Source organism: Gymnodraco acuticeps, unplaced genomic scaffold (genome assembly GCF_902827175.1).
Source record: "Gymnodraco acuticeps unplaced genomic scaffold, fGymAcu1.1, whole genome shotgun sequence".
NCBI lineage: Eukaryota > Metazoa > Chordata > Actinopteri > Perciformes > Bathydraconidae > Gymnodraco > Gymnodraco acuticeps.
The window spans coordinates 5,402,428-5,430,115 of NW_022989799.1; the positions used below are offsets into that span (position 1 = coordinate 5,402,428).

Below are 27,688 nucleotides of genomic sequence, written 5' to 3' on the forward strand. Positions count from 1 at the left end.
TTCCAGATGAGAACCGATAAGAAAATGCCGGGTACCGGGTACCCATACAAAATACACAATTTCGGTTCTGCTTAACGGTTCCTAAACGCGGTAGACCCTGTATTCCAGCGGGTCCGTCTGCACCGCGGTGCTGCGGTGACCCGGTGGAATACAGGGCGGACCTGGAGAATCACAGAACGGCCGGTCGTCAGCGGGCCGTTGACGGCCGGCTCGGTTCGCTGACGGCCGGCACCGCCCTTCATTTTTTTAAACGGCATCATATAAATTGCGCTGACAGGCGACAGAGGTCCACAGTTGCCCCGCAGCGATGCTCCCCCGCCCTCCCGTAGACATTTCACGAGCTCAGTCACTTCATAACACCAAAGATAGGTCGCGGTAAACACTCTGAAGTGAGGCTCCACTACACTAAAAGAGAAAAAGAAAAGGCAAAGTGTAATGCCTGTTAATAGCTTGCCACAGGCATAGCTCAGTTAAAATAAAGCACAGCTATTGTGCAATACATTTGTATTGCATGTATATTTTTTAGTAACAATTTCAGTTAAAGCTTTTAAGAATAAATATATTTTTGTTATCTAAACGTTTGACCTCTTTATTTTACAATTTTGGAATCGAAACGGGGAATCGATAAGAACCGGAATCGATAAACAGAACCGGAATCGAAATCGGAATCGATAAATTTCAAACGATACCCATCCCTAATTGTGAGTCCTATTGCTCCACCGGTAAACTAGCCAAACTACACATCTGAGAATAAAAATCATTTTGGATTGGACGCCATAAATTACACTTTTACCGGTCAAATTAACAGAGTTTTCTGATATTTCTTATAAAAAAATAAAACAGCTTATTTTTGTATGAAAGGGAATACTGTAATCTATTTTTTAAAACAATCTAAGGCAAAAATAATTTTAAATATTGTAACTAATACTAAAAAGACGCACTAAATATTTGTCGAAAAGTAGGAAACAAAACGCAATAAAAACGCTGCCGCTTCCAGGATTCAAAGAATAAAGTTTGAAATACAAAGCCGAAGTGCCACCAAGAGGAACAAACCTTTTGTAAGTGCCCTCAGGAAGCTTGATCACATCACCCAAACAAGATAAAGTGGTGGTCAGAGAAGCATTTAGCGACATAGATAAATTACAATTACGTTAAACAGAAACCTGAGATCCAATGCAAATGAAATAGACAATGGTAAAGTGTTTCAGTCCATATCAGCAGTGTTTCTTTTGTCCCTTTATAACGGCTGTCATTATGTCTGTTTTTCACTCCATTTTCAGTCAAAGCATCAACCTCTCCTCTTTACTTTCCCTCTTCTCTTTCTCCTTTTCCTCCTGCTATCATCTTCTTCTATCTGTACCCCCCCTTTCTTTCTTGGCTTGGCACTGCGGTCTGCTGCCATTACTCTCCTGTTTTAACTACATTACAGCGTCAGTGTGCAGATACTGACCCGGCCATCAGATAACCATGGCTGCCCTCCTCTGTCAAGGTTGTACGGAAGAGGATTAGGACCTCATCTGGTGATATGGAGATCTGAACAAAAGTGGATATTTAATTGAGTTCTGAGAATACAGTCAGGATAAAAAAAGAATAACATTGTTAAATTCACTTTGAAGCTTATATTTGGAAATATAATTATTTGTTTGCTTGCTGAGAGTTATGTAGTATCTGTTTAATCTAAAGATACAGCAACGGTTAGCTTAGCTTTAGCTCTGTCCAAAATTATAACAGGTTTGCTGGTCCTCTAAACTATATATTAATTTCAACATGATTTTTTTACATTAATTAAAACTAATTGGATAGACCATTATCATAGTTAGTGAGTTTAGAGGGGTTGCTTTAGTTTGTTTAACTGTTAGGAGTCTTTTTGCTAAGCTAGGCTAGTCATATATTTCTGTATTGAGTTGTTTTTATCTTCTATGCTTAAAGGTGGGGTAGGTCATTTTGGAGAAACCAGCTCGAGTGCGCTAGAATTTGAAAATACACAGCCGGAAAAAATCTCCCACTTCCTTACAGAGCCCCTCCTCCAACACACGAACGCGCACATGACCAATGAGGCCACGAGATAAGTTTGTGCACAGATGGAAGGCTGACAGGCAGGTAGGCTATCCAGTTATTTTAGCCGGGCCGGCTAAAATGATTGGTCGTGCTTTTTACAGTACTACAGCTTCCACAGATGACTTTTTTTAATGGATTTTTTGTCAAAGCACTTCAGATATTCATTGCTATCGGGATGTTAAGAGCATTCCACGGAATATAACAAAAAGTGTATCTCCAGCCGGTTTCTCAAACTTACCTACCCCACCTTTAAGAAATAAGTGAAATATGCACCTTTCTCAAATAGGCCATACAATACATTGTTGCCATTTCCATTTAAAAACAAATATTTGACTGATTTAAAGTTTCTTCTCTATTGATCCTTTATTATTATACAACCAAATCTAGTTATGAGTTATGAACACACACCTTTTCTCGCTGCTGCATGATCAGTGATGTCATGGATCACAGAACTCTGGCACTGAGTGTCTCCTCTCCTAACTTCAGGACAGTTTCTATGAGTGATGATGTCACGTCTTACTCCTTATATAACTGACGCGATAAATGCTGATATCACGCCTATTGTCTATGGCGTGCTGCTGGGTGCTGACTGATGATGTCACAGCCCCCTAATGGCCTGTCTGAATATCAGCGGCAGGCACCTCCATTAGTGTAATGGTGCTGATAATGATGATGATGGTTTCAACTCAGCAGCCGCCAGCTGTAAATGATGATCCAGCAACTCCGGAGGTATTTATCCTATTCCCTGAAGGAAACATTTACCCATAACCCACCAGGGACTATGTGACCCACACACACACAGTGGAACAGTAAATTGAGATTTCACATAATGTTTATTCCAGATGAAGCAGCTGCTTGCTCCACAGAGAGAGCTTAAAATAATGTGTGCAGAGTAATAGAGGGATAGACGCATGATTGAATAATTAGGTTTATTAAGTCTACAGACCTTTTTATTCATTAACAACATTTAAAACACTTAGTTCTGCTCGTTCCCCAGATAGTGTAAGTCCATGACACTCCACTACTTGAAATGACGAGACTTTTTTGGGCTGTAGTTCCTTTTCCTGTAGTGTGTTGTATAGGCTTTCTTTTTATGCATAGAAATGGCTTCCAAAGGCTAAAATCCCTGTGTTCCCTCCAGAGGGAGTTTCTCCTGCACATTCTGCCATCTCCTCTACAGATCTCCTGACCCCCATCTAAAGAAATTGTAATGGTTAAGGCGGCTCTGGAGTAGGTGTCAAGAGGGTGAGGCTTGAGGGCCAGGGTCATTTGAGATGAGCTGCATCGATCTACGCTGTCTGAGCACACATCTAGAATTGATAGTGCTTTAAAGCCAATTCTATCACATTCCAGCTCTGTGTGTCTATGTTTAGCCAGCTGCTCAAAGCATGACTCACGCTGTGAATAGTGGAGATCTATTCCCTAAGGTTGGTTCCTGTGAGATGGTACGTTATTATGACAGTCTGCAGTTTGATATCACACACAGACACAGACACACACACACCAACAAACAAGACAGAACAATTTGCCTTTTATTAAACCCTGTGCCATTTACCTCCAATACGAAGGGCCGTGCAGCATGACAAGGTATAACTGATCGAGCCTAAACCCTAATGTCAAATTTAGAAAAACCACTTTCGTTTGATAGAGAAAACAACCCACATATTGCCTTATTGTTGGAATTAAATCTTAACTGTAGAGAGTGGAAGTTTGTAAAGTAATCGGAGGAGCATCACAGACCTACTATCTGCTTATTCATAAATGTATTTGTGCAAGACAATCCTTTAGAGAATAATACTCCTCATCGGAATATGATTTAGTTAAATTGCTAACAGAGTTAACGAAATAAATATATTTGTATCCATAACCCTGATTGAATCAAATACATCACAATTGGTGTATGGGTTAGGGTTAGTGTTATCTTATTTGGTTTGTACTTATTTTTGGTAGCCTGTACAAACCATTTTGTCTTTTGCATTTTTCGGAAACTTTTACTTAATGTTCCGTTTATTTCACCGCTTAGTTGAATACTTGATTCTGATTGGTCAATTTGGACAATCCAGTGGTCTGCTATTTTTGGATAAAAGACTGCTGCTAAGGAGGACACTCTGATCAAGGGACAGTGCAGTCATATCAATCCACAGAAAGAAGCCCCGTCAATTTAACAGCAGCTGTGGACAACAAATATTCATCCATCAGAAAACACCATGGAGTACTTTTTGAATATGAATGTTTTGTTTGGGTTAGGGTTAGGGTTTGGGTATAAACTGTGTACATGTAAATGCTATTGGTGGAAATGAACAGTGAAAAACATGATCACAAGTTAGAATTGGAATAGTGCTCAATGTGTTCAAATCTGACCTGAGGTGTCTGGGATGTAAAACAAACAAACAAACAAACCAAACAGATATTTACAACAAAATAGGCGTCGCCTGGTTACTGACCCGGGTGCAATTTTTGGCTTTTGGCTCCAGCTCGGTAACCTTGGTGATCTGCTTGAGGAAGTCAGACTCCTGCATCCCCGGCTGGGAGCCGCGGCGCTTGAACTGAGCTCGCGGGTTGGCCAGGATCACCTGGAGGTTTACTGCAAACCCTGGGGGGAGGGGGGGGGGGAGTAGAGTGGGAGGAAACAGAGATAAATGGAACAGGAGGTGAGCCAGCTTGCATCAGAAGCACATTTTATTCTAACCACAGCAGAACATGAGAGCATTGTCAGTGCATCTAATGATTAAGATAGGGCTGATATGAAACCCATTTACTGCAGGGGTCGGCCATTATCCCGGGTTAATTGCACTATAGATGAGAAGGAAAGCACGGCAAAGTCAGAGGGAAGTCACAGTAATCATGATGCATGAGTGTTGTAACAGATGTGAGGATTAATGGCTGGCATCCAGATTTAATCAATCCGATTAGAAACATTTGAAACAGTAGGAGAAATTGTGTCACTGCATAATTACTCTAAAGAAATGAGCTGTCCTACAATCCTACAGAATGTTGATAAGATTTTAAGTCAAAAATAAATACAATGAGAAAAGCCTTCTAACCTTTTTATATCACATCCCTGGTCAAATCGTGCATCAATGCAACAAGTAAACTAAGTGACACAACACAATCAATGTGGGCAATTCTTAATAATCCACATGATGATGAAAATTCCTCTGTAGATTTGCACATTTTTGTTCAATGCCTAATCTGTTAAAACTACTCTGCCTCTTTAAATGCTGACATACCACGCTCATTTAATTCACAGAGTAAATGATCATTTACTTGATGTACCTTTTTTATATTTATATTACTCATACTGTACACATTTATTTGTATTTTGTTTAGTTGTTATCTTTTAACTTCATTATGTGCACAAGTTGCTATTATGCACTCTGAGGTCATTTATTCACTTTATGTTATTTTCTTTTGCTTTTTCTGTATGTGCCTTTGGATTAAACTTGTATCTTTAGGCGCTTTCACACCGCAGTACTTTTCCCACAAAGGTTCATCAGAACTTAGTTCATGAGAACTCTTTAGTTCTCATGAACTAAGTACAGATTGCGTTCACACCGGAATAAGTCCCTGGGGGAGGATTAGGCAAATGAAGCCGCAGACGTCACTTCTTCTTCTTCTGCTTTGGGTTTACTGGCAGGCCGCAAACAACTTCACGGCGTATACTGCCAGTCCCCGGCTGAAAGTCCCCGGAGTTGGGGACTGGCTTCAGTAGAAGCTGCTGGGTCTCCCAGCAGTTTCTACTGAAGCCTTTAGAGTAAATTGCCAGAACGCCGACACCTCCTCATCTCCACCACTCCCATGTTTTCTTTTGTGTTGCCATAAGTTAGTCTCTCTGCGTTTCTGCGCTGGGCTAATGCTAATAATGCTAATGCGAGGATAATAAAATGGCGGCTTCACAAAGCAAAGAGTTTTACGGGGCGTGGTTTGCAATCCGCCCAGCCAATCAGACATAGGAACCTTTTTCTCCCACGAAAGTCCCTGCTCTTTAGCAAGAGGGGGTAAAAAAGTTCTCATGAACTCATTTTAGTTCCGGATTTTTTTGGTGTGAATGCTGTCACTACCAGATCTGTCCCCCTGCCCGATCTGTACTGCGCATGTGCGAGATGGTCCGCCATATTGGACAACTCTGGACGGCAACCCAAGTAGGACACTTGACACAGTGGCCATTTCTCAATCTCGAGGAAACAGGCTTCCAAGCCAATATACGGGCTAATGTTGCCCGGGCAACGGCCCGTTTGGCCTTTTTGGCTGACCTGCCCCTCTGGAGAAAGCAAGAGTTTGTTTTTATTTTTTCTGTTGTGGCCGAATCAACATGATAAGCCCACAATTAGTATTGTAGCGTCTCGCTGCGGGAAACACACTTTGTCAGCGCTGTCATCTGCCGGTGCGTTAAGACCACCTCAGTGTCGGATTTTGGAAACTTGATTTTGAGTTGTCTCATGGCTGTTAGGGTATAAGGGACAAACCAGGGGACTTTACTTCCTCTTGATACCGTTGGTTATTTACAAAAAAACACCTAAATATAGCCTACTTGTTGTTGTTGTTGTGCTTCTGTATTTCTGTGTCTTTTCATCTGTAAACTCCCTCTATGCTCGCTCTCTTTTCTTGATCGCCCTCTCACGGGTGAACAGTTCAATGTCCCGCTTCATTGTAGGATTTCTGCCATGTCTCTACTACTTTAGTTTGACCATCTCTGTTACTAAGTTATGGAATATTAAATAAATAAGTAATTAGATACCTTACCGTTACTGCGCTCATAAAGAATGATAAGAATAAGAATAATGCGTATTGAACGGGTTTCATTAATTAGTGTGTTTATTTAAGGTAATTAGTTAGAGGCCCTATTTTATCAGTATGGCTGCACAGCAGTTACAATGGTCAAACTACATTAGAACAGAATTGTCCCCATTTTGTCTTTAATAGTTACTATCATTAGATGTTTCTAATGAGATATGGACCGCAAAAAAAAAAATGTCCCTGGTTTTTCATTTTTAAAATCAAGTTACCGAATGCAAGTAGTCGCCTTCGCTTATTTTGTTATGAGATGTGAATTACTGTTCAATTTAGTTGATGTAATAATCGTTTGGTTGCTTTTACATTAAAAACTATTTACAATTTTCAAAAGGTCTTGTGTTTTTTATCGGGGGGAGGCCTTTTTTCCAGTTTAGAGCAATAGCCCCACCAAATGTCTGTGCACGTCCCTGATACAAAGACACTCACGTTCTAGAGTGGGGAAAATATATATAGATAGTTTAACAAATATTCTCAGTAGTCTTTTCCTTTTTAATAACAAACATTTAACAAAGCCACCTTTTCTCACCACGACCAATGCACTGTGCACGCTGCTGACTCAGTGTCAAGTGTCTGCAAGTTCATGTTTAAATAATTGAACACATTCATATTCAAACACTATGTGGTCATTAAAGGCCCTGTCACACTGTCCCGAAATTGACACCCGATGGACACACGAATATGGAATTGTGAATTTCGCACGAAGATGGCCCCGAACCACACACGAAGCCAACATTTACATTACATTTAAGACATACAACTGCAATGAAAGTACCAAAAACAATTATGTTACAGTACTATGATACTGTACTGATATCTTCAGACTTTGTTCTTTACTTTATCCGTCGTTATATGTAGAAAATATTACGTTTTCTCCGTAATGTTGTTTCCATAACAACAACAACTTCCTGTCAACTGTCCTTCAAAATAATATATTATATCCTTTTTAGTTTCACAGAACACAAATTGGGTTATTTACATAATATATTTACATGATTTTGTTGTGCAATAAAACAACCCGATGGACACACGATAAAGGAAATGTTCAAATTCGGCTGTGATCGTAGCAACATCGGGCCATTCGTGAGGGCATCTTAAGCCTTCGTATGACCGCCGGTGGAGTTTCTCAGGCTCCGGCAGCAACTTCGTGAGCGGTGGCAAAATCTTTGGCATGCCAAAAAATTGCCGAAGGACCTTGCGAAGGTTAATTTTCGTGTTGAATTCATGTGTCAATTTTGCCCTTCGTAAGGCCATCGTGAGGGCATCTTGTTATCATCGGTGTCATCAGGCATTCGCCCCGATCAGAGTGAGGGTGAATGCACCGATGATAACACGAAGATGACACGATTTGACAAGATGCCCTCACGAGTGCCTTGCGAAGTTGCCGCTCACGAAGTTGCTGCCGGAGCCTGAGAAACTCCACCGGCGGTCATACGATGGCTTAGATGCCCTCACGAATGGCCCGATGTTGCTACGATCACAGCCGAATTTGAACATTTCCTTTATCGTGTGTCCATCGGGTGTCAATTTCGGGACAGTGTGACAGGGGCTTTAAGGACATATCCAACAGGTTCAAATGCACGTCTCCTCACGCATACCAAATCATGGCATCACATCACACCAGTCCTCAAAGACCTTCACTGGCTTCTTGGCTCCCATCGCATCAACTACAAAATTCTGGTCCTCACATACAAAGCACTCCACCATCTGGCCCCCCCTTATCTCACAAGCCTTCTCACCCCTTATCAACCCCCACGGTCCCTCAGATGCACCGCAGCCGGACTCCTCTCCATTCCCACATCCACACTCTGCAGCATTGGGGACAAAGCCTTCTCAGTGGCAGCTCCTAGGCTCTGGACTTCCCTCCCCCAAGATCTCTGTGACTCTGATTCCCTCACAGTCTTTCAGTCACGCCTCAAAACACATCTTTTCAATCTGTCTACCCATAAGCCCCCCCCCCCCCCCCCCTCTCAATCAACTTCCTCTTGACTGCCTTTTCTGTTTATTTTATTTTACTATATTCATTTGTTTGCCTGTCCTTGTTTGTCTACCCTCCCTCATACTGTAAAGCGTCTTTGAGTTGTAGAAAAGCTCTATATAAATATAATGTATTATTATTATTATTATTATATGCTATTTGTAGAAAATGGGTTGGAACATTGGATCGGTCCTTAAATGCCCCATCAAGACAGAAAAAGTTTCTATTTTGAAGCAGAGAAGAATCCCCCCATCACGGAGACATTTCAGAAGGATATTTTCAGATATTTCTGCAACACAAATTGCAAAAGGTCTTGCTATAATTACTGGATATTTATGTATGTAAATCATTAGTGGGTGGCACGCCTTGGTAATCACTTCATTACTACCGAGGTTTTTCACCATCCTTGGCTCCTCTTCGTCTCTCTCCCTCCGGCTGTGCAGCAGACTGCAGCTATCCTGAAGTACTGACACATGGCCAGGCTTGGGGAGTAATGGATTACAATAAAGGTCATTGTATTCCATTACAATTTTATAAAAAATATGTTCTCTGTCAGCTGTACTGTTCTGTAGGCTAATACTTTAAGTGTGAATCTATACGCCTACTGCCTGAATCTGCTTTATGGTTTTCACTTTCTTTGCTTCATTTGTTCTTTTTTAATTCAGTAGGTGAACCTGTATGTTCATAAAATAGTGTGTGTGAGTTTAACAGTTTGTATTAAACTACAACGGATAATTTTCTGTCAGCTCTGATTTTATTTCTGCTTTTTAAAACTGTAGTATGTGCTCATGTGTTTCAGTGTTTGTGTAGTCTGCTGCCTGAATATGTTGCATGAAAGGCAGCTTTTCTATCAATACATTCCCTGAGCAGACAGCAGTTGAGTAATGCGAATATATGAAACAATAACCATCACAGTCTCTAGTGCCTATTGATTTCTCTTATTGTGTTGTAACCTAATAATCAGTAATCGGGGTGATTTTGGCACAGTGGGTTAGAATTCTGTTCACTGATTCGCTGTTAACTTTCACTGAAGTTATGAGAAAACCGTGTTTCATGGCGAGCATTTGAAGAAATCTCAAAACTGTCCCATGTCTTCACAGCTGGACTGTTAGCACACATTTTGACAATTTTCCTAGGAGTTATAGCAATATCGTGTTTTATTGCAAGGGATGCATTGCCATGGCAACAGCTTTTGAGGAAAACTCACTAATGGCACAGACATATTGAGGGCTGGACCATTAACTGTCATCTGAAGTCTGGTGGTGTTTTGACCATTTTCATATCAGTTACGACAACATCGTGTTTTTTGGCGAGGGATGCGTTTCTATGGAAACAACCTATGGTGAAATCTCAGATTTGGCGTAGAGCTGTTGAGGCATGGACCGGTGATATACAAGCAAAGTTTGGGGACGATCGGACTGTGTCCATTGGAGTTACAGCGACATCGTGTTTCATGGCGAATTATGCGTTTCCATGGAAACGGCATATGATGACACCCCATAATTGACATAGATCTGTTGAGGGCCGGACCATTAACCATTATCTGAAGTCTGGTGCTGTTTTAGACCATTTGCATAGGTATCACGACAACATCGTGTTTTCAATCAATCAATCAATGTTTATTTATATAGCCCAATATCACAAATGTTACATTTGTCTCAGTGGACTTCACAGTTTGTACAGAATATCAGTATGACAATACGACACCCTCTGTCCTTAGACCCTCACATCGTACAAGGAAAAGCTTCCGGAGAAAACCCACAGTTTAAAGGGAAAAATGGGAGAAACCTCAGGGAGAGCAACAGAGGAGGGATCCCTCTCCCAGGACGGACAGGCGTGCAATAGATGCCGTGTGTAAGATGTGTGTAAGATGTCCCCCGACAAACTAAGCCTATATCAGCAAAACTAGGGGCTGAATCTAATCAGCCCTAACTATAAGCTTTATCAAAAAGGAAGGTCTTAAGCGCACTCTTAAAATGGATAGGGTGTCTGCCGCCCGAACACAAACTGGAAGCTGATTCCACAAATGTGGAGCTTGATAAGAAAAGGCTCTGGCTCCCATTGTACTTTTAGAGACTCGAGGAACAACCAACAACCCTACATTCTTGGAACGCAATGCCCTGTTGTTTTTTTGGCGAGGGATGCGCTTCCATGGCAACAACCTATGGTGAGATCTCAGATTTGGCGTAGAGCTGTTGAGGCATGGACCTGTGATATACAAGCGAAGTTTGGAGGACGATCGGACCGTGTCCATTGGAGTTACAGCGACATCTTGTTTTATGGCGAGGGGTACGGCATATGATGACACCCCATACTTGACGTAGAGCTGTGTTAACCATTATCTGAAGTCTGCTGCTCTGAGCATGTCAGTTGGAGTTATGACATCATCGTGTTCCATGACACAGGTGTTTATATTTGAGCTAACGAGGTGTGCAGAGATCACAGGTTTCCATGGTGATGTCTCATTCATTGTGCTGAATGAGAGATAAACCTCTTACATGTGAACATTTTGTTGAGGAACCGTAACAGATATCGGTGAAATTTCAAAGCGTGAAGCATGTCAAGGAACTTGAGCATCTGAAGTGTACTTTGTGTGTACTTTTGGGTTAATAATGTTGCCTTTTTGGCAGATTAACTAAAGGTGTGCGGCTGCTGTGGTGGGGAAAGATGAGGCTGAATTTACAAACGGGTTTAATGGAGACATGTTGAAAGTTGTTGTCACTTCATGCCCTCAAGAGCCATTTTATTTAATTATTTTGCTTAATTTCTTTAATTTTTCTAGCTACGAGATGTTTTCCTACGTTTCTCATGAAAAATTATGTCTCAGGAATGTAGGGTTTGGGAATTATGGCAGGTTTAAAAGAAAATATGAAGGCAAAATTAAATCTGTCCTCCACTCTAGCTGTGACATCACACACTCTAAAATCTGAACAAGGCCTCTTTACCAAGGTCTGAACAATGTTTAATATCTCTAAAAGTAGAAATCAGATTTAAAAGTTGTGTTACTCGATTAATGTCAGAAAGATGTGTAACATTTTAAAGTAGGAATGAGGTTTATGAGTGAAAGTATGAAGGAGCAGTTAGCAGTTGAAGAAGGAGCAGTTAGCAGTTGCATGAAGATTGTTGAAGTCTGAAGAGTTTCTCCATTGACTTCCATGTTAAAAATGTGATGAATTATGGGATGTATCTCTGGAATTATGAAAATGATGAATGATAAAAGTAATAGCCATTGATTCCCGACCGAGCTGAACGTTTTGATGTTTCAACGGAGTTTCTGCGATGTTTAATGTGGGAGAAGAAGTAGCGCAAAATAACCCGGCGGAATAATAAAGAACTTTGTGCGTAGCATAACAGATAGTTGGAATGCTGTGTCAGCATTCCCACTAAATGACTGAGCGTGTCAGTGGTAGACTGTTTTTGTCCATACCTTATACAAGATCCAAATTATCCTTCTAGACAAAAGTAGCTTTGATGTATGCACTAAAACACAATACGATAAAGCTTTATTGTCAGATTAAGTCTGACATTTTTCTTGCATCACAGTGCCTCCATTTGCAACGTCAAAAAGGAAGAATACCAAGACAAGATACAAGGGAAACAGACATTTAACATAACATCACTGAGGAGAATCATGCACGAGACCCTTAAATGTACACATTTCCGGCAGTGGCTCAGTCAGTAGGGACTTGGACTGTGAGCCGTAGGGTCGCCGGTTCAAGTCCCCGACCAGACCTAAAAATGGAGTGTGGACTGCTACTTGGAGAGGTCCCAGTTCACCTCCTGCCCTGCCTTGGTGCCCTTGAGCAAGGCACCGGACAACCCCTTCCCCCCTCACTCCCATTGCTCCCCGGGTGCTGTACAATAGCTGCCCACTGCTCCTAGTACTAGACTCCTGGTACTAGGATGGGTTAAATGCAGAGGTCACATTTCACTGTGTGTGCTGTGTGCTCTGCATGTGTGACCATTAAAGAGGGTTTCATCCCTCTCAATATAAAAACATGTGTAGGCCTGCAAAACTTCCATTAACAAGCTAAGCTTTAGGAAATCAGCTCTAATGTGCTTCTGGATAAATTGCAGGTGTGTGACCGTGTCCTGAAACACGTGCACTTGCAGGCAGGTATGAAGGGCCGTGTAGGCCAAAATTCAAACTCACCTCACACACACACTACTGAAAACATCTGGCCTTGCACACACACTACTGAAATCCTCTCACATTCACTACTGAACACCTCACACACACACACACACACACACACACACACTAGTGAAAACATCTGGCCTTGCACACACACTACTGAAAATTAACCTCACACACACACACACTACTGAAAATGCAAAGGTGAGATAGTTCCAAATTAGATTAAATAAACTACAAATCAGTCATGTGTTTTGTCACAGCAGTATGTTGACAAGGCATTGGAAAAGAAAAAAGAAAATCCAATTAAAATAAACAGAAACAGAGAAACATTATAAAAACATGAATGGTACAAAAATAAATATCTAGATTATTACCAAGAATGCACAATATAAACATACAGACATAGTTATTACGTTATAATAATAGTACAAAAATATAAACATTAAGTACAATATACATTATAAATGTGCAAATTGTTTAGGGTTATTAAAAGGGCAAACAAGTACAGTAAAAGAGGCAACTAAAAAGCTGTGGTTACAGAAATGTGTTTCTACTGCGCTATTCCTGCTGTGACCGGTCCAAATGCCCGCAATGAATAAGGTTTATTGATTATGTCACTGACAAGTGGCAACCATTTGGGGCTTTAAGAAATGATATCAGACAAGTTTCCCAATTTTTAGACCAAAACAAAATCACATTACTTTTTGTTCCTTTTGAGTGATTAAATGAACACTGAAGAAGAATATTACATTAATCTGCAGCCTATAGGACTGTGGACATAGTTATTTGAACGTGAAATAACAGCTATTTTCTTTTGTTATTTCCTTTAAAGAATCATGCTTTGTGTTTGAGCGGGTATTATTATCTCATCATACTGTAGTGTCCTTTATGTGTATTTCTTGCCTGTACAAACAAAGATAAACTATTTTAGACATTGAAATATTATGACAGAATAGGTGTGAAAAAATCTTAAGAGATATTAACATGGTAATACACAACAATATGGCATAAGTAAAGACAAAAAAGAACAAAAAAAACTATTAGGAAGTCAATGTGATGTGTCAATGATCGAATGCCACCCAGAAGGCCTTGAGTGCACTGAGAACGCAGAACCCCGACATATGCAAAACAGCCGTGTGTGTCCTCACTTTTTAAATGGTGTGAGCCACACTTTGAATAGAGGCAGCATCAACACCTGCTCTCGCCACTCGGCCAAGGACAGTTGGAGAGACATGAGGGGAAACACCAATCGTAACACTGGAGCTTTTCTGACACACCTCTGCACATATGGGGGCACACACACAAACACACACACACACACACACACACACACACACACACACACACACACACACACACACACACACACACACACACATAAAAAAAATCAGGTATCATACAGTTGTCAAATGATTTTGCTTTAATGTTCAAAAACTGTCTGAAACAAGAGCCCAGTCTGCTCTGATTGGTGAGCTGACCGTCTTTGTTGTGATTGGCCAACCACTTAGAGATGTCCCGCCCCTTAGCCTATCATGTACAATGTGTTGGAGCGCTTGCCAACAGAAGCGAGAGTGTAACACAATGATGTCACTATGTTCCGGAAGTAAAAAAAGGAGACCAATGGTGGCGTTTCAGGCGAGAGGGACTCCCCCTGGAGGGAACACAGTGATTTTAGCCTTTGCAGACCATTACAATGCACCTAAAAACTAGGGATGCACGATAATTATCGGCCCGATAATTATCGGTCCGATATTAGGAATTATGACGTCATTCCGATAAACCCAATACCAGTATTAATAGCCCCGATAATATACAATATATTTTTTGGGTAAAAAAAAAGAAAAAAATACTGCGGTGTGGGTGGATTGGGATGAGGGGCGCTTGTTTTTCACTCGGCTCCTCCCGTTTTGCCAGTACTGTGGTATTAGTGGTTTAGGAAGAGGGGAGTTCTTCACAAATCCAGCGCTCCCTAACTCATGCCTGGCTGTGACGTAAATGGTGTGCGGCCGTGAAGCCAGGACAGTAAACAAACATGTCGTCGGTGGTATGGGTGTTGGAGCTATGTGCAACTCAAGGCATATGCTCGAACCGGAGCTGCCTGGACGCTGCAATCATGTTGCGCACTATCCGTGCTGAGTGTGCTGACTTTTCGTACAATGTCCCACTGTCTGGCTTCCTGCATAAAGTCAAGTGCTCGGCGCAGTTGTGGCGAAATGTCGCTCCTGTTTTCATTTAAACAGCTCCGTATATCCGTTAGTGCAGCTAGCTAGCACCAGATGCTAACAACAACAATGCACGTATAAGGTCTCTCTCTCGCTCGCTCGGGCCACACATACACACACCCTCCCGGTCCTCCAGATGGCCAGTCGGTGCCTGCCGGTGAGCGTGGAAGTGTGGTCTGCCACAAGCGGGCGACAGGAGCGGGGCTGTCAGCATCAGCTTGTAGATGGTATTTTAAACTCGATGCGCTCTGAAACTACGGGGCGGCCGAGGAAAAAAAATACACATGCGTTAATCGCGTTAAAATAATTAGTGGCGTACATTTTTTTTTATTATCGGTATCGGTCTTGAGAAGCAGGAAGTTATCGGTATCGGTTTCAAAAAACCAATATCGTGCATCCCTAGCTGTGATTAATCTGATTAAAAATTGTAATCGTTTGACAGCCCTAATAATAACATATATTTTAATGTTGATTAACTGCAGACTGTTCATTCATAATCTGATTATCTTTGATGAATTTAAAAAACACATTTAAAAAAAAAAATATTTTATTTCTACAGCCGCTTAATAACAAACACCTCTTTCATAAATAACACACTTACTCTGCAATAATGTCATAGGTTTGATGTTTCTTGTCATTTTTGTTAGGAAAGGACATACCTGAAGGACACGACTGCCTCACCGTTTTCTCAGAGGGGCCAGAAGAAAATGAAAAGCTGATATTAGATTAAAGACCAATACAGGACATTCACTAAAACTACTCTTTTATTGTGAACAGAAGGTCAAACAGGACCATCATTTGTTTGTGACAGCTGTGCCCAGTATGGGCTCACAGATGCAGTTAGGTGGTTTCTTCATCAGGCCTGGTCCTCCTCCATCAGGCCTGCTCCTCCTCCCAGAGAAAGACCTCTCCACCCAACACACTCTCACTCTATAATCGTCCAGGAGCGACGTTTGGTCAGTGTCCGTGGCGTGCAGTTGTGACGCTCCTAGGCTCCTTCAGCTTCATAAAGGGACGTAAATAGCTTTCAACTGATTGAAATGTATTCCCATCTGCGGCGGGATTTGACGCTCATGGAAGCACGGCATTCGTTTGTGCCGGCTGCCCTTAAAGGCAATGTGAGCGTCCATTCTCATTGGATAACGGAGAATTGTACACCCGGAAGTAAGTATTCCCCTTACTGTCGATTGATTTTACAGTGATATCTGCACTACTCATCGACTAAAAAACACCAGATTATCCTTGTTAATTACACAATATTGATTGGTTTAAATTGTGTGCAATGCTTTTGTATTTTTCCCCTTCGATTCGGAGAAACAAATATTTTTTCGGAGTAAAGGATGGCAGAAGACACTACACTACCCAGAATCCCAAGCAATCGTTTGGACTACACCATGAACTCTGTTTGACAAACCCCGTTTTTTTTCACCATTCATTCCAATGGCTGGCGTCTATGTCACGTGATCTTCAAATTTCTCCCTGCAGAAAAAAAAAACATGGCCGAACTTCGTTTTATTCTCGGTGGAAAATGCCTATTTTAAAGTTAGTTTGGCCATTAAAATGGGTTTTGATGTCATTTGATGCGAGAAATATGAGTTGTTATTTCAGATTGTACATGATCTTTAGTTTGCTAGTTATTACGAAGATTACTTCAGGAAATTGCGTCCATAGAAAGTTTTCATTGTTACCAAGGTGGTTGCTAGGGACGCTGCTATCGATATTATTTCTGTTATGTTGTGTAACTGTTTAATGGTGTTATCTTTATTGCTACCCCCTTCCCCGTCAATGTATAGTGTTGGTCCACAGCGCAAACGTATTAGTTTAACAAAATCCGCATCTAAAGATACGTTATTTTCCCCTGTGCAATTCCAGTCTCACATCTCACAGCACATCGTCATTAACAAATACCGGAAACAGACCGGAAACATTTTAAAAAATAAAATAATACTTTATTCCGAGAGTGCTTGCTTTTCTCTTTGAAAGTCATCACATAACGGTATTGTAATACACGGTTCGGCTGCATTAAATATTACATATCTGCCGTAGTTCTGTATTTATAGAGCCCTGATGAGTAGACTTCTAGACAAACATGAGGAACTGAAAACGTGACGTGGATCATAAATATATCAGCCATTAAACAACATCTTACATTTATTTTCACACGATACGTCTCCTTGCAGTATCAACACTAATTCGGCTGACTTTTATATTTGATCCAATTGGTAGATAGGCTGTATTTACACCATAAAGGTGCACAGCTGATATAAAGGGACACCTAGTGGTTAAAGCATGTTATTGAATTTCATTATTTGTATTATTAGATATTAATAGGATCCCTATAAAGTATATGCATTACTCGTTATTCTCTACTAATAGTTCATTAAAGACTGAATGAAATCTTGAAATCTTGAAAGGGATGTGCAAAATAGTCATAATGACTATTTTGCACATCCCTTTCAAGATTTCAAGATCCCTTTCAAGATTTTCTAAGGTTTATTGACATATCATATAGGCCTACACAACTATGGTGTAGTTATGCATTGAATGAAAAACTTGGGTCGCAGGTTCCTCAATAGTGCATTACAAGACATCTATCAATATTTGTGCATACCTCCAGCAATGTTAACTATGTTGAAGCACTTATTTTAACTGATATTATACATAATGTATAATACTCTTATAAGATGTATGTAGATATTTCATCTCCGGCCTTGTCAGGTATTGAACAATCAATAAATAAAGAACACAGAATTGTTAAATATAAAACACAGAATTTGTGTGATTATACTAAATGATTTACAAATAAACACCACTGCATATTTACAACTGTTACACATGCTGATGTAACGCAAATGTTCCAACTTGGGATCAATAAAGTATATCTTATCTTAAGCTGATCGATGGCTACTGCCATATTTGCAAAATGTGCCTCTGAACCTTGACAAGTGCATGTTTCAGGCTTATCAATTAATGTAATGTAATGTAATGTTATCAATTAACAACAGGGGTCACAAACATAAGACCAGCTGTTAAATAAAGCTCTTCTGACCTTAGCTGGCATGTGTGTGTAGATATATTAATGCTGCCCATTATGGGCACAAGCAATTATCACCCATTTATTAATTATATGTTTTAAATTTGAGTGTTTCCTATCCCCTAAACCTCCAGGGATGTACACAGTTTAATACTGGCAACTTCTTATTATGGGAAATACGAAAACGTCTTTTAAAACTACAACTCCCAGTAGAGACGTGCCATAGATAGAGAACATGTTGCAAACACAATAGCCAGCATGTGTAGTTCTGGGGTGGGGGGGGGGGGGGACGCGGTGGACCCGTTCAAATCCAGTTTTGGACAGTCTGCCGTGGTTCCATCCCATTTCAAGTGCTGTTCGAGGCTCGGCGTAACCCTCGGAGCACACTCTCCAATCACAGAGCTTGAGGTCTATCACAGGGTTTGTCAAACAGAGCACATGGTGTAGTCAAAACGATAGCTGGGGATTCTGGGTAGTGTAGTGTCTTCTGCCATCCTTTACTCCGAAAAAACATTTGTTTCTCCGAATCGAAGGGGAAAAATACAAAAGCATTGCACACAATTTAAACCAATCAATGTTGTGTAATTAACAAGGATAATCTGGTGTTTTTTAGTCGATGAGTAGTGCAGATATCACTGTAAAATCAATCGACAGTAAGGGGAATACTTACTTCCGGGTGTACAATTCTCCGTTATCCAATGAGAATGGACGCTCACATTGCCTTTAAGGGCAGCCGACACAAACGAATGCCGTGCTTCCATGAGCGTCAAATCCCGCCGCAGATGGGAATACATTGCAATCAGTTGAAAGCTATTTGCGTCCCTTTATGAAGCTGAAGGAGCCTAGGAGCGTCACAACTGCACGCCACGGACACTGACCAAACGTCGCTCCTGGACGATTATGGAGTGAGAGTGTGTTGCTCCACCTCAGTCCTCTCCAGCCAAACCCACAGACCGTCCGTCACACTGAGGTTTCTCCCAAAGTCTCTGCACGCTGTCTCAATTGATCCACACTGTGAATATGAGAGGGGAAAACGTGTGTGTAATAAATGCTTTAGACAATAAGAAATATGAAGTTAACTGTAAAGAATGGCTCATTATTTTTAAATAGACAAAACTATTACTGTATTTCAATATCTCACGTCTGAAATTTTAATTTAAAAGAAGAAGAGGCCCCAAAAATAAAGATTGGTATATCAATAAATGTAGTTGATTTTGTCTTTTTAATTGTTTAAAGTAAAGTAGATAGAACTGGTACTTAAGAGTTTGAATACAGTCTGGTTGTGGAGGAGGCACACAGGTAAGAGCACTAACTAGCTACCATCACATGTAACTAAGCTTGACTTGAATGTATTAAAAGTATAATTAAGTAACAGCAACAAATCAATAACTAAAATCATGCAAAAATGTGAATCTTTGCTGGATCCACTGTTGAATTTACCACATATTGTATATTTTAGAAAACTGAAGGCATTTATAGATTTGTATGCAAGTAATAATATCCCAAAACTCAATACCTTAGATTATTATTGAAAGTTTTGCTGAATAGTTTCATGTTCACTTACCTTAAGCAACGTAAAACGTGCAGACCGGGAGCAACAGATGTAGGTTAGCCGGCTAGCTGGAGTAGGCCTACATAGGTTAGTCTTAGGCTGCAGCCACACAAGGACAAAAACGGCCGTTTGCGTTACTGTTTAGTGTCATATAGACCATTCGGCCACACGAGGACGACCGCATACGGCACTAAACGACTGAGGAAACGATAACGGGTCCCAAGGTGGATAGAACGACATACGCAACGCTCTGGGGGGTCAAACAGCTCCGTGTGTGCGCCCTATACGATCATTTTCTGATAATGATTGCGCAATAGCCCCGCCTCTCCCCACCTCTGCTGCTCACCTCCGCGTACCCCGCGCCATTGCTGATGTGTTTTGCCACCAACAACAACAACAATGGCGGATCGCAGAGTTGCTATCGTGCTCCAGACGCTACTGACCATGCTACAGTTCTTTGTGCAACATCTACAGCAGACTTACACATCCGGGGGGGATCTTACTCGCTGCTTTTGTGGATATGTACTGCAGCTTCAGCGATCATTTTCTGATAATGATTGCGCAATAGCCCCGCCTCTCTCCACCTCTGCTGCTCACCCCCGCGTCAAAGTAAACTGCACACTGAATTCAGATTATTTATCTTTCTCTCGATATGGATATAAACGCGAGTGAAGTCTAATCTGACAGGACGGAGACACCTCTCAAACTACCTAGTTATAAATATGTTTATTTGTACTGTCGGCCGGGTCACTCATTACTGGATCAGCTGCTGCATGAAACAGACACTGGGCTGTCCGAAGAGAGGGAGGAAAAAGAGAGGCTCCGTGTATTTTATTATTATATTATATAGAGTCGTTATTAATTTGTTTTAAAGCTCAATAAATAACAAAGAAGACCTTTGACCGGCACTTTTATAATTTTGTCGGAAGATTTAAACTTTAATACACATTGACTGGCAAAAAACTCTGCCCGGTTCCCTCGGCCCCCACCGCGGAGAATAAACAGAAGGGCAACCATGACAACCATGCTTCTTCGCTGCTTTTGTGGAGGATGTTACAGCGCCACGTACAGGCTCCTGCATATGTACTGCAGCTTCTCCAGCGGTTGGAGCTAAACGGAGCGGTCTCGTGTGGACAGACACTATCCAGATAACTATTGCGTGTGGACGGAAGCTTGTTTGCGATTGCGTTTGCGTTAATCCTATGCGTTTAGCCGTTTTTGTCCTCGTGTGGCCGGGGTCTTATATTTACTTACTGTTAACTAACTCATGCAAACATAACTGTCGGCTAGAAGTACACAGCTTAATCAACCATATTTAACAGGCCATTGTCCTCTCAGCCTGAAATATCAATTACTTCAATAAATGGTAAAACAAAAAAAGGAAATGTTCTGGCTCAATTAGCTTGTTAGCTTATTGCAGCTGTGCATGTTGCTAGCGGGTTACTTGCTAGGCCACCTCACGAGCTGCGCCAGGTGATGTAAACAAGAAAACCTCGATAGACCAGACCGTCTCAGTTTGTAGACCGCTCGGCCCGGGGTCCAGCCTACGGCTGCGGTGCTGTTTCTCTATAAATCTATGCTGAATTCAACCTTCTGTTTTCGTTCTTCTTCTTTTAATGGCGACTTGCAACCAGACGAGCATTATCGCCACCTACTATATCACTGCAGCATTGTTCTTCGTTAGTTCCGTTTCATTACAATGACTTCCATTACATTACAATGACTTCCGTTACAGCAAGAATCCCCCTCTCACACACATAGGTGAAACACATGCACATTCCCTACTAAGAACCTTTCAGTAAAATGTTTTCAGTTCAGATGTGTGGGTGTGATAGCAGGATCATTATTTGGTCAGTGTGATGAATTATGTTTCCAACACTGCTCTGATTAGATTTTTACACTAGAGATATGGAGACGTAGATATATTATTGGAGATGTTTTAGTCTTCACTCTCCATTTCAATCAGAAAACAATTCTTTCTGAGTGTTTGTTGTTAAGCTAGCTTGTGGAAGACATTTGTGACATGACGCAGGAATGAGTCCTAAAAACAAAAAAGGAGTTAGCATTTAGCTTTACTGGTTCCCTCGTCTCCTAATCAATGTTTGTTTGAACGTGTTTATGGTTCGAAGTCTGAAATAAGCTCTGTGGTAAACACAAGCTAAAAAGATGTTCAAGTTTTGTTCTACGACATAAAATACGTCAGTAAAAACCCCACAGGTGAATGTCCAAAGTTTCTGTTTCATAAAAACGGTGGTTGCTAACAAGTGACTAAATGAGACTACTACAGTAAATGCCGCATATAATAGTCAGCTTTTTACTTCGGGAGATGGCATTGATGCTTAAAAGTTCATGAAAGTGATTTTAATATGTAGAGATTTTTCAGATGAATTAAACGTTTGAGTATCATAAACGTGTGTTTGCCACAGATCTTAATTATAAAAAAAAATCAGAAATCCAATAGAACTATTACTACTACTAATAGACTATTTCCCACCGATGTGCTTTGTTATCCTTGTACATTGTATTATATTGTATGTACCGGAATTTTTTCATATATCCTTGGTTGGACAAAACCTCAATGAGCAATCATCCTTGTGAAGATCTGGAATTAAGGGGACGGGTGGGGAGGGTTGGGTGGGCGGGATTGGGTGGGATGCAATGATATTGAATGTATATTTCTTCTGATTTTGAAATCTCAATAAAAACTGTTAAAAGAAAAAGGAAGAATACCGTGACAAGATACAAGGGAAACAGACATTTAACATAACATCACGATCACTGAGGAGAAACATGCACGAGACCCTTAAATGTACACATTTGTAGGCCTGCAAAACGTCCATTAACAAGCTACGCTTTTGGAAATCAGGATATTTCCCAGGAATTCTCCGCAATGCCACTTTATCCCTGAAAAATGTTTGCGTCCTTGTAACAAGTGACACAAATGTTGCATGTGAGTTTAGTTTATTCATAACAAATTCAGACTTAATTACTAAATTGCAGAGAAGGCTCTTACTCCTGCACACTGTCCCTTTCTTATCTCACCATCTCAGCAACATGGTATAAACACTGGGGTTACTAGGGGTGAGACACTTTATGTCCCTATCATGGACAACACTTCCGAGGCACTTCCACCAAGGTATGACCGTCTTCTGGGGCGCCACCAGGGATTTTGGGCCCCATGAAAAGATATCACATTGGTTACTTAAACATTTTTTTCTTAATGTTCTAAAATAGTTGGGGCCCCTGTCAGTCACGGGCCCTTAGAATCGTCCTAACTTTTCACCCCCTTACGGTGCCCCTGACCGTCTTTGTGATGCTTTGTCTGGTGTGTGCACACATACTTATTCCCTTTGTTTTGTAAAGATGCAGCTCTAATGTGCTTCTGGAGAAATTGCATGTGTGTGACCGTGTCCTGAAACACATTCACTTGCAGGCAGGTGTGTTGTTGCGTGTCTTTGAAATCTATGGCGTTATATGTGTGCCTCTATCCTGAGCACGCAATGAAACATGTTGAGCATAGAAAATGCTATTGAGCGCGCACTTGAACATTTTTGAGCACAGAAAAATATATTTTCTCTCATAAAACTCCTGCTCCGTGCGCAAGCAGACCGCTGCACGCGCTCTCTCCCCCGCTCGCTCGACCTCTCCAGCCTGTGCGCGCTCAGCTTTGCCTGCGCTCGCTCAAGTTGTCACAGCGTTACAAATGTGCCACAAAACCAACCAATCAGTGAACTCGAGAAGGTCAATTCTGATTGGCTGGTCGTCTCCAATCATATCTTCTATCTGAGATGAGAGAGGGATTTTCGGTTGCCATCAGGCTGTTGACGTTCTTATTACACATCCATCGTTGACATTTACAGGAGTATTGACGAGATCGATAAGATCGACAAGATCAACTAGATCGACTAGATACTGCTAATCCTATCACCACTACAAGCAACAGTTACAAGCTACAAAACAGCCACAAGCTACGCTACAAGCTACGCTAGCCACAAGCTAGTCTGCACAAGCTACGCTACAAGCTACGCTGAAAGCTGTAAGTAAGCCAGAGAACACCAAGAGAAAACACCATGACTGGAGATCAGCTGTGGCTGAACCACATCTAACCAAGCCCTGTAACTGACTGCCTTGTGGACACGATAAGAAGAAGATTTACAGGACATGACAGACTCGAATGAAGAGAATAGTACGCCACAGTGTCAGGTGAGTTATACATTTCTAGTTTTCTGATATCACGTTATTGTTTGCAATGCCTGAGTTTGCTAGCCGGCAACATAGCTATAGGGGTAGTTTAAACAAACAGCTAACAAACCGTAGCCTACATGTACATGAACCCTTCTGAGGTAGGCCTATTGATTACTTGCTGTAAGCATTAGAAGTGGCAGAATGACAAAACATGTTTTTCTCTCTATCACAATTTTGGGTTGACCAGAACCTGGACCAACTTCTGTTTCCTGTTCTACAATGGGCATAAAGCTTGCGTTAATTTTCAACCGGACAACTAAACAGATTAGGCTAGAATACCGGAAAAGTTAGCAACACACGTTATCCATGAACAGCCTATTAATCCAACGTTGTGGAATTAGAGAAAAGGGGCTTCTTAACGTGCTTTTATCCGGGGTGGAGGGAGTTACATATTAGTTAAATATAACATTGGGGCGTGTGATTGATATGGATTTAGAGTGGATATTTGAGACTTCTAAACAGTAAACAAAAACGTAACTTATGGGTGAGTGTTTTTATCACAGCCATATTGTCCTTGTGATTCTGTTGATTATTACCTGTCTGTATTATGTTGCAGCTCAGCTGATTTTGGATTGATGGCAAAGGGAGAGGGACTTAAGTGAGAGTGAAAACACAAGGTAAGTTTCAAATAGGTCAGCAATTTCCCATCCTATAGGTTGCTAGATGTATCTAACCCTTTCTCCTGTCTCCCTCTTTCAGCACAAGAACCCCAGGGGGATTCAATGGAGCCTGAATACCTGCAATGAGACCCTCACCCTGACCCTGAGTCTCAGCTCTCAGAGCTTTGCAAGCCTCTCCCTGTTCCTTATTTTTGATTAAACAGACGTTAAGCTTCCCAATGGTGTGGTCTTTGTTTAGTGAAAAATATGATTACCTCACATGTTGTTGCTGTTGTTGTCTTTTGTGATAATTAAATTGCTCCTGCTGACTTGAGCCAGCCATTCTTTCCTCCTCTCTGTGTCAGTGGGGAAACTTTGAATTCATACTCCTTTCTCTGAGCGATTGGAGCATCCCCAGGCAGCACATCCAACCATCGGGGAGACTATATGCCAGGACAACACAGAGGAAAAGGCACAGACAAACTGCATGCATGCTATTCAATGTGTATTGAATTCCATTTATTTAAAATGGATGTTCCTAAAACAACACATGTAACATCATCATCATGCTGCTGCTGCTGCTGCTAGTCCTTTGACTCATTGTGCTGTCAGTTGACAATCATTGATAGGCACCTGTCGGTCTCCTGTCCTTTCTGAAAGTCATAAAGATTACATTAGTCATTTAGATTACTTATGTCCTCAATTACCAGGGGATTACTGAACCCACCATGAATTAAATAAATGGTAGAAATGTATCTAATCTGAATTTTGAAACCTTCCCTCCCTCTAAATATATCAATAAACATTAGGATGTGATGTTCTTGACTACCATACAGGTTTAAGAAGATAATATTTGTTTTAAAGAATTTAAAGCAATAAACAACAGCAACAGGCTCTGTAACAAAGGCAACGTTAGCCTAACATGTATATGTTAACAGGTAAAATAGCTGTTCACACTATGTATATTTTCTACTTTTTGTAATGCTATGTTATTTATATTTAAGATGTTTACATTTTCGATTGTTTAATTCTAGTCTTTTAACTGTCTAATGTACAATGCCTTGTCTTTTGCTGCTGCAGCGTAAACATTTCCCCAATTGGTATCAATAAAGTACTTCTTATGTTATCTTAATCCTCAAATATTAGCACATTTTACTTTAAAAAAAACAAAACACATTGATGTAACTACATACACATATCGATATGTTGTCTACATATTGCAAATCAAAACCTTTATTGACCACGAATTAGCAAAAGTTGCATTTCTATCCTATTATTAATGCATTCAAATCGTGATTCAAATGGGCCGCCACGAACTTCCGGGAACTTTCTGAGTCTCTCTGAACCACGTGACGATCAAGCATTTTGGACTTCCGCTGTCGCAACTCTTCTCTCTACATGGCGCTGGACCAGCCAATCAGAATTGACCTTCTCGAGTTCAGCGATTGGTTGGTTTTGTGGCACATTTGTAACGCTGTGACAACTTGAGCGAGCGCAGGCAAAGCTGAGCGCGCACAGGCTGGAGAGGTCGAGCGAGCGGGGGAGAGAGCGCGTGCAGCGGTCTGCTTGCGCACGGAGCAGGAGTTTTATGAGAGAAAATATATTTCTCTGTGCTGAAAAATGTTCAAGTGCGCGCTCAATAGCATTTTCTATGCTCAACATGTTTCATTGCGTGCTCAGGATAGAGGCACACATATAACGCCATAGAATCGAAGCATGATATAAAAATGTAGTGTATGTGCGTCTATAACCACAGAAACACACACACAAACAATGAAGGGAACACGTCTCTGCATTGTCCTTGTCCAGGCTTCATTGTGTCTTGCTCAATGAGACAAAGCAGGATATGGGAGGCTTAATTGATGTGCTAACAAAACAGCGTTGTATAACACAATGCTATTAGGACACGCACCGGCACTCATTCAACGCTCTGTGGACAACCAATTGTAAATTCTATGAATAATAATTTAAACACTGAATTACATTTTGGGCGCCGCGTGGCAGAGCCATTGTTGTTCCTGGAGAATTTAAAGCAAAAAGCTCGCTAATACAGCCCTGGCACTAAATCTTAGTGCTGCAAATTGACAGCGTAATTATATAGTGGAGTCTTAAAGTTATGCTTATAATTACAGTGTGTGCGTGTGTTGTGTGTGTGTGGTGTGTGTGTGTGTGTGTGGTGTGTGTGTGTGTGTGTGTGTGTGTGTGTGTGTGTGTGTGTGTGTGTGTGTGTGTGTGTGTGTGTGTGTGTGTGTGTGTGTGTGAATGAGAGAGAGAGATTAGGTGAATGCGATGGTTTGGAGGAGTAGGGGGAGGTTGACATTTTGTCCGTTGTGAAAGAGGAAAGGTTGAGGAGATTAAAAAAAAGAGAAGCTTGTTCCTGTGATAATTTAATCAGCAATAACCTCAAGGGCAGACCTGTTTGAATGTGTGTGTATTTGTGTGTATGGTGGGTACATGCATGCTATCACACACAGAGAAAGCTGTGTCCATTATATGTGTTTGAAATGGAAAGCAATTATAATTTCTGATTAACTTTTGTATTTTGTGCTTCTATTATGACATGTTTTTTGTTCCTAAACCAGAACCCAGTCTGCTCTGATTGGTTAACTTGCCTGCTCGGTGGTGATTGGTCAACTGCTTAGAGATGTATGAGAGATGTCCTGCCCCTTAGCCTATCACGTACAATGTGTTGGAGCGCTTGCCAATAGAAGCGAAAGTGTTACATAATGATGTCACTTTGTTCAGGATGTTAACAAAGAAGTCCAATGGAGGCGTTTCAGGCAGGGGGGCGACAGGGATTTTAGCCTTTGCAGACCATTTACATGCACAAAAACCTATAGAACACACTACAGGAAAAAGCAAAGAGCATATTAGGGCCCTGTTGGAAACATAACGTGTTTCCAGCAGAGGTATGGGTGTGATAGCAGGATCATTATTTGGTCAGTGTGATGAATTATGTTTCCAACACTGCTCTGATTAGATTTTTACACTAGAGATATGGAGACGTAGATATATTATTGGAGATGTTTTAGTCTTCACTCTCCATTTCAATCAGAAAACAATTCTTTCTG

General features: G+C 41.1%; 1 protein-coding gene across 1 annotated transcript in view; it reads right to left on the reverse strand.

Annotated features, from left to right (window-relative positions):
• Positions 1–27,688, reverse strand: part of b3gat2 (beta-1,3-glucuronyltransferase 2 (glucuronosyltransferase S)) — a 66,090-nt gene that overhangs the window by 3,205 nt on the left and 35,197 nt on the right. The window contains exon 3 of the mRNA XM_034222539.1: positions 4,503–4,651. Within this exon, the coding sequence (XP_034078430.1) occupies positions 4,503–4,651 (149 nt within the window). The remainder of the gene's footprint in view (positions 1–4,502; positions 4,652–27,688) is intronic.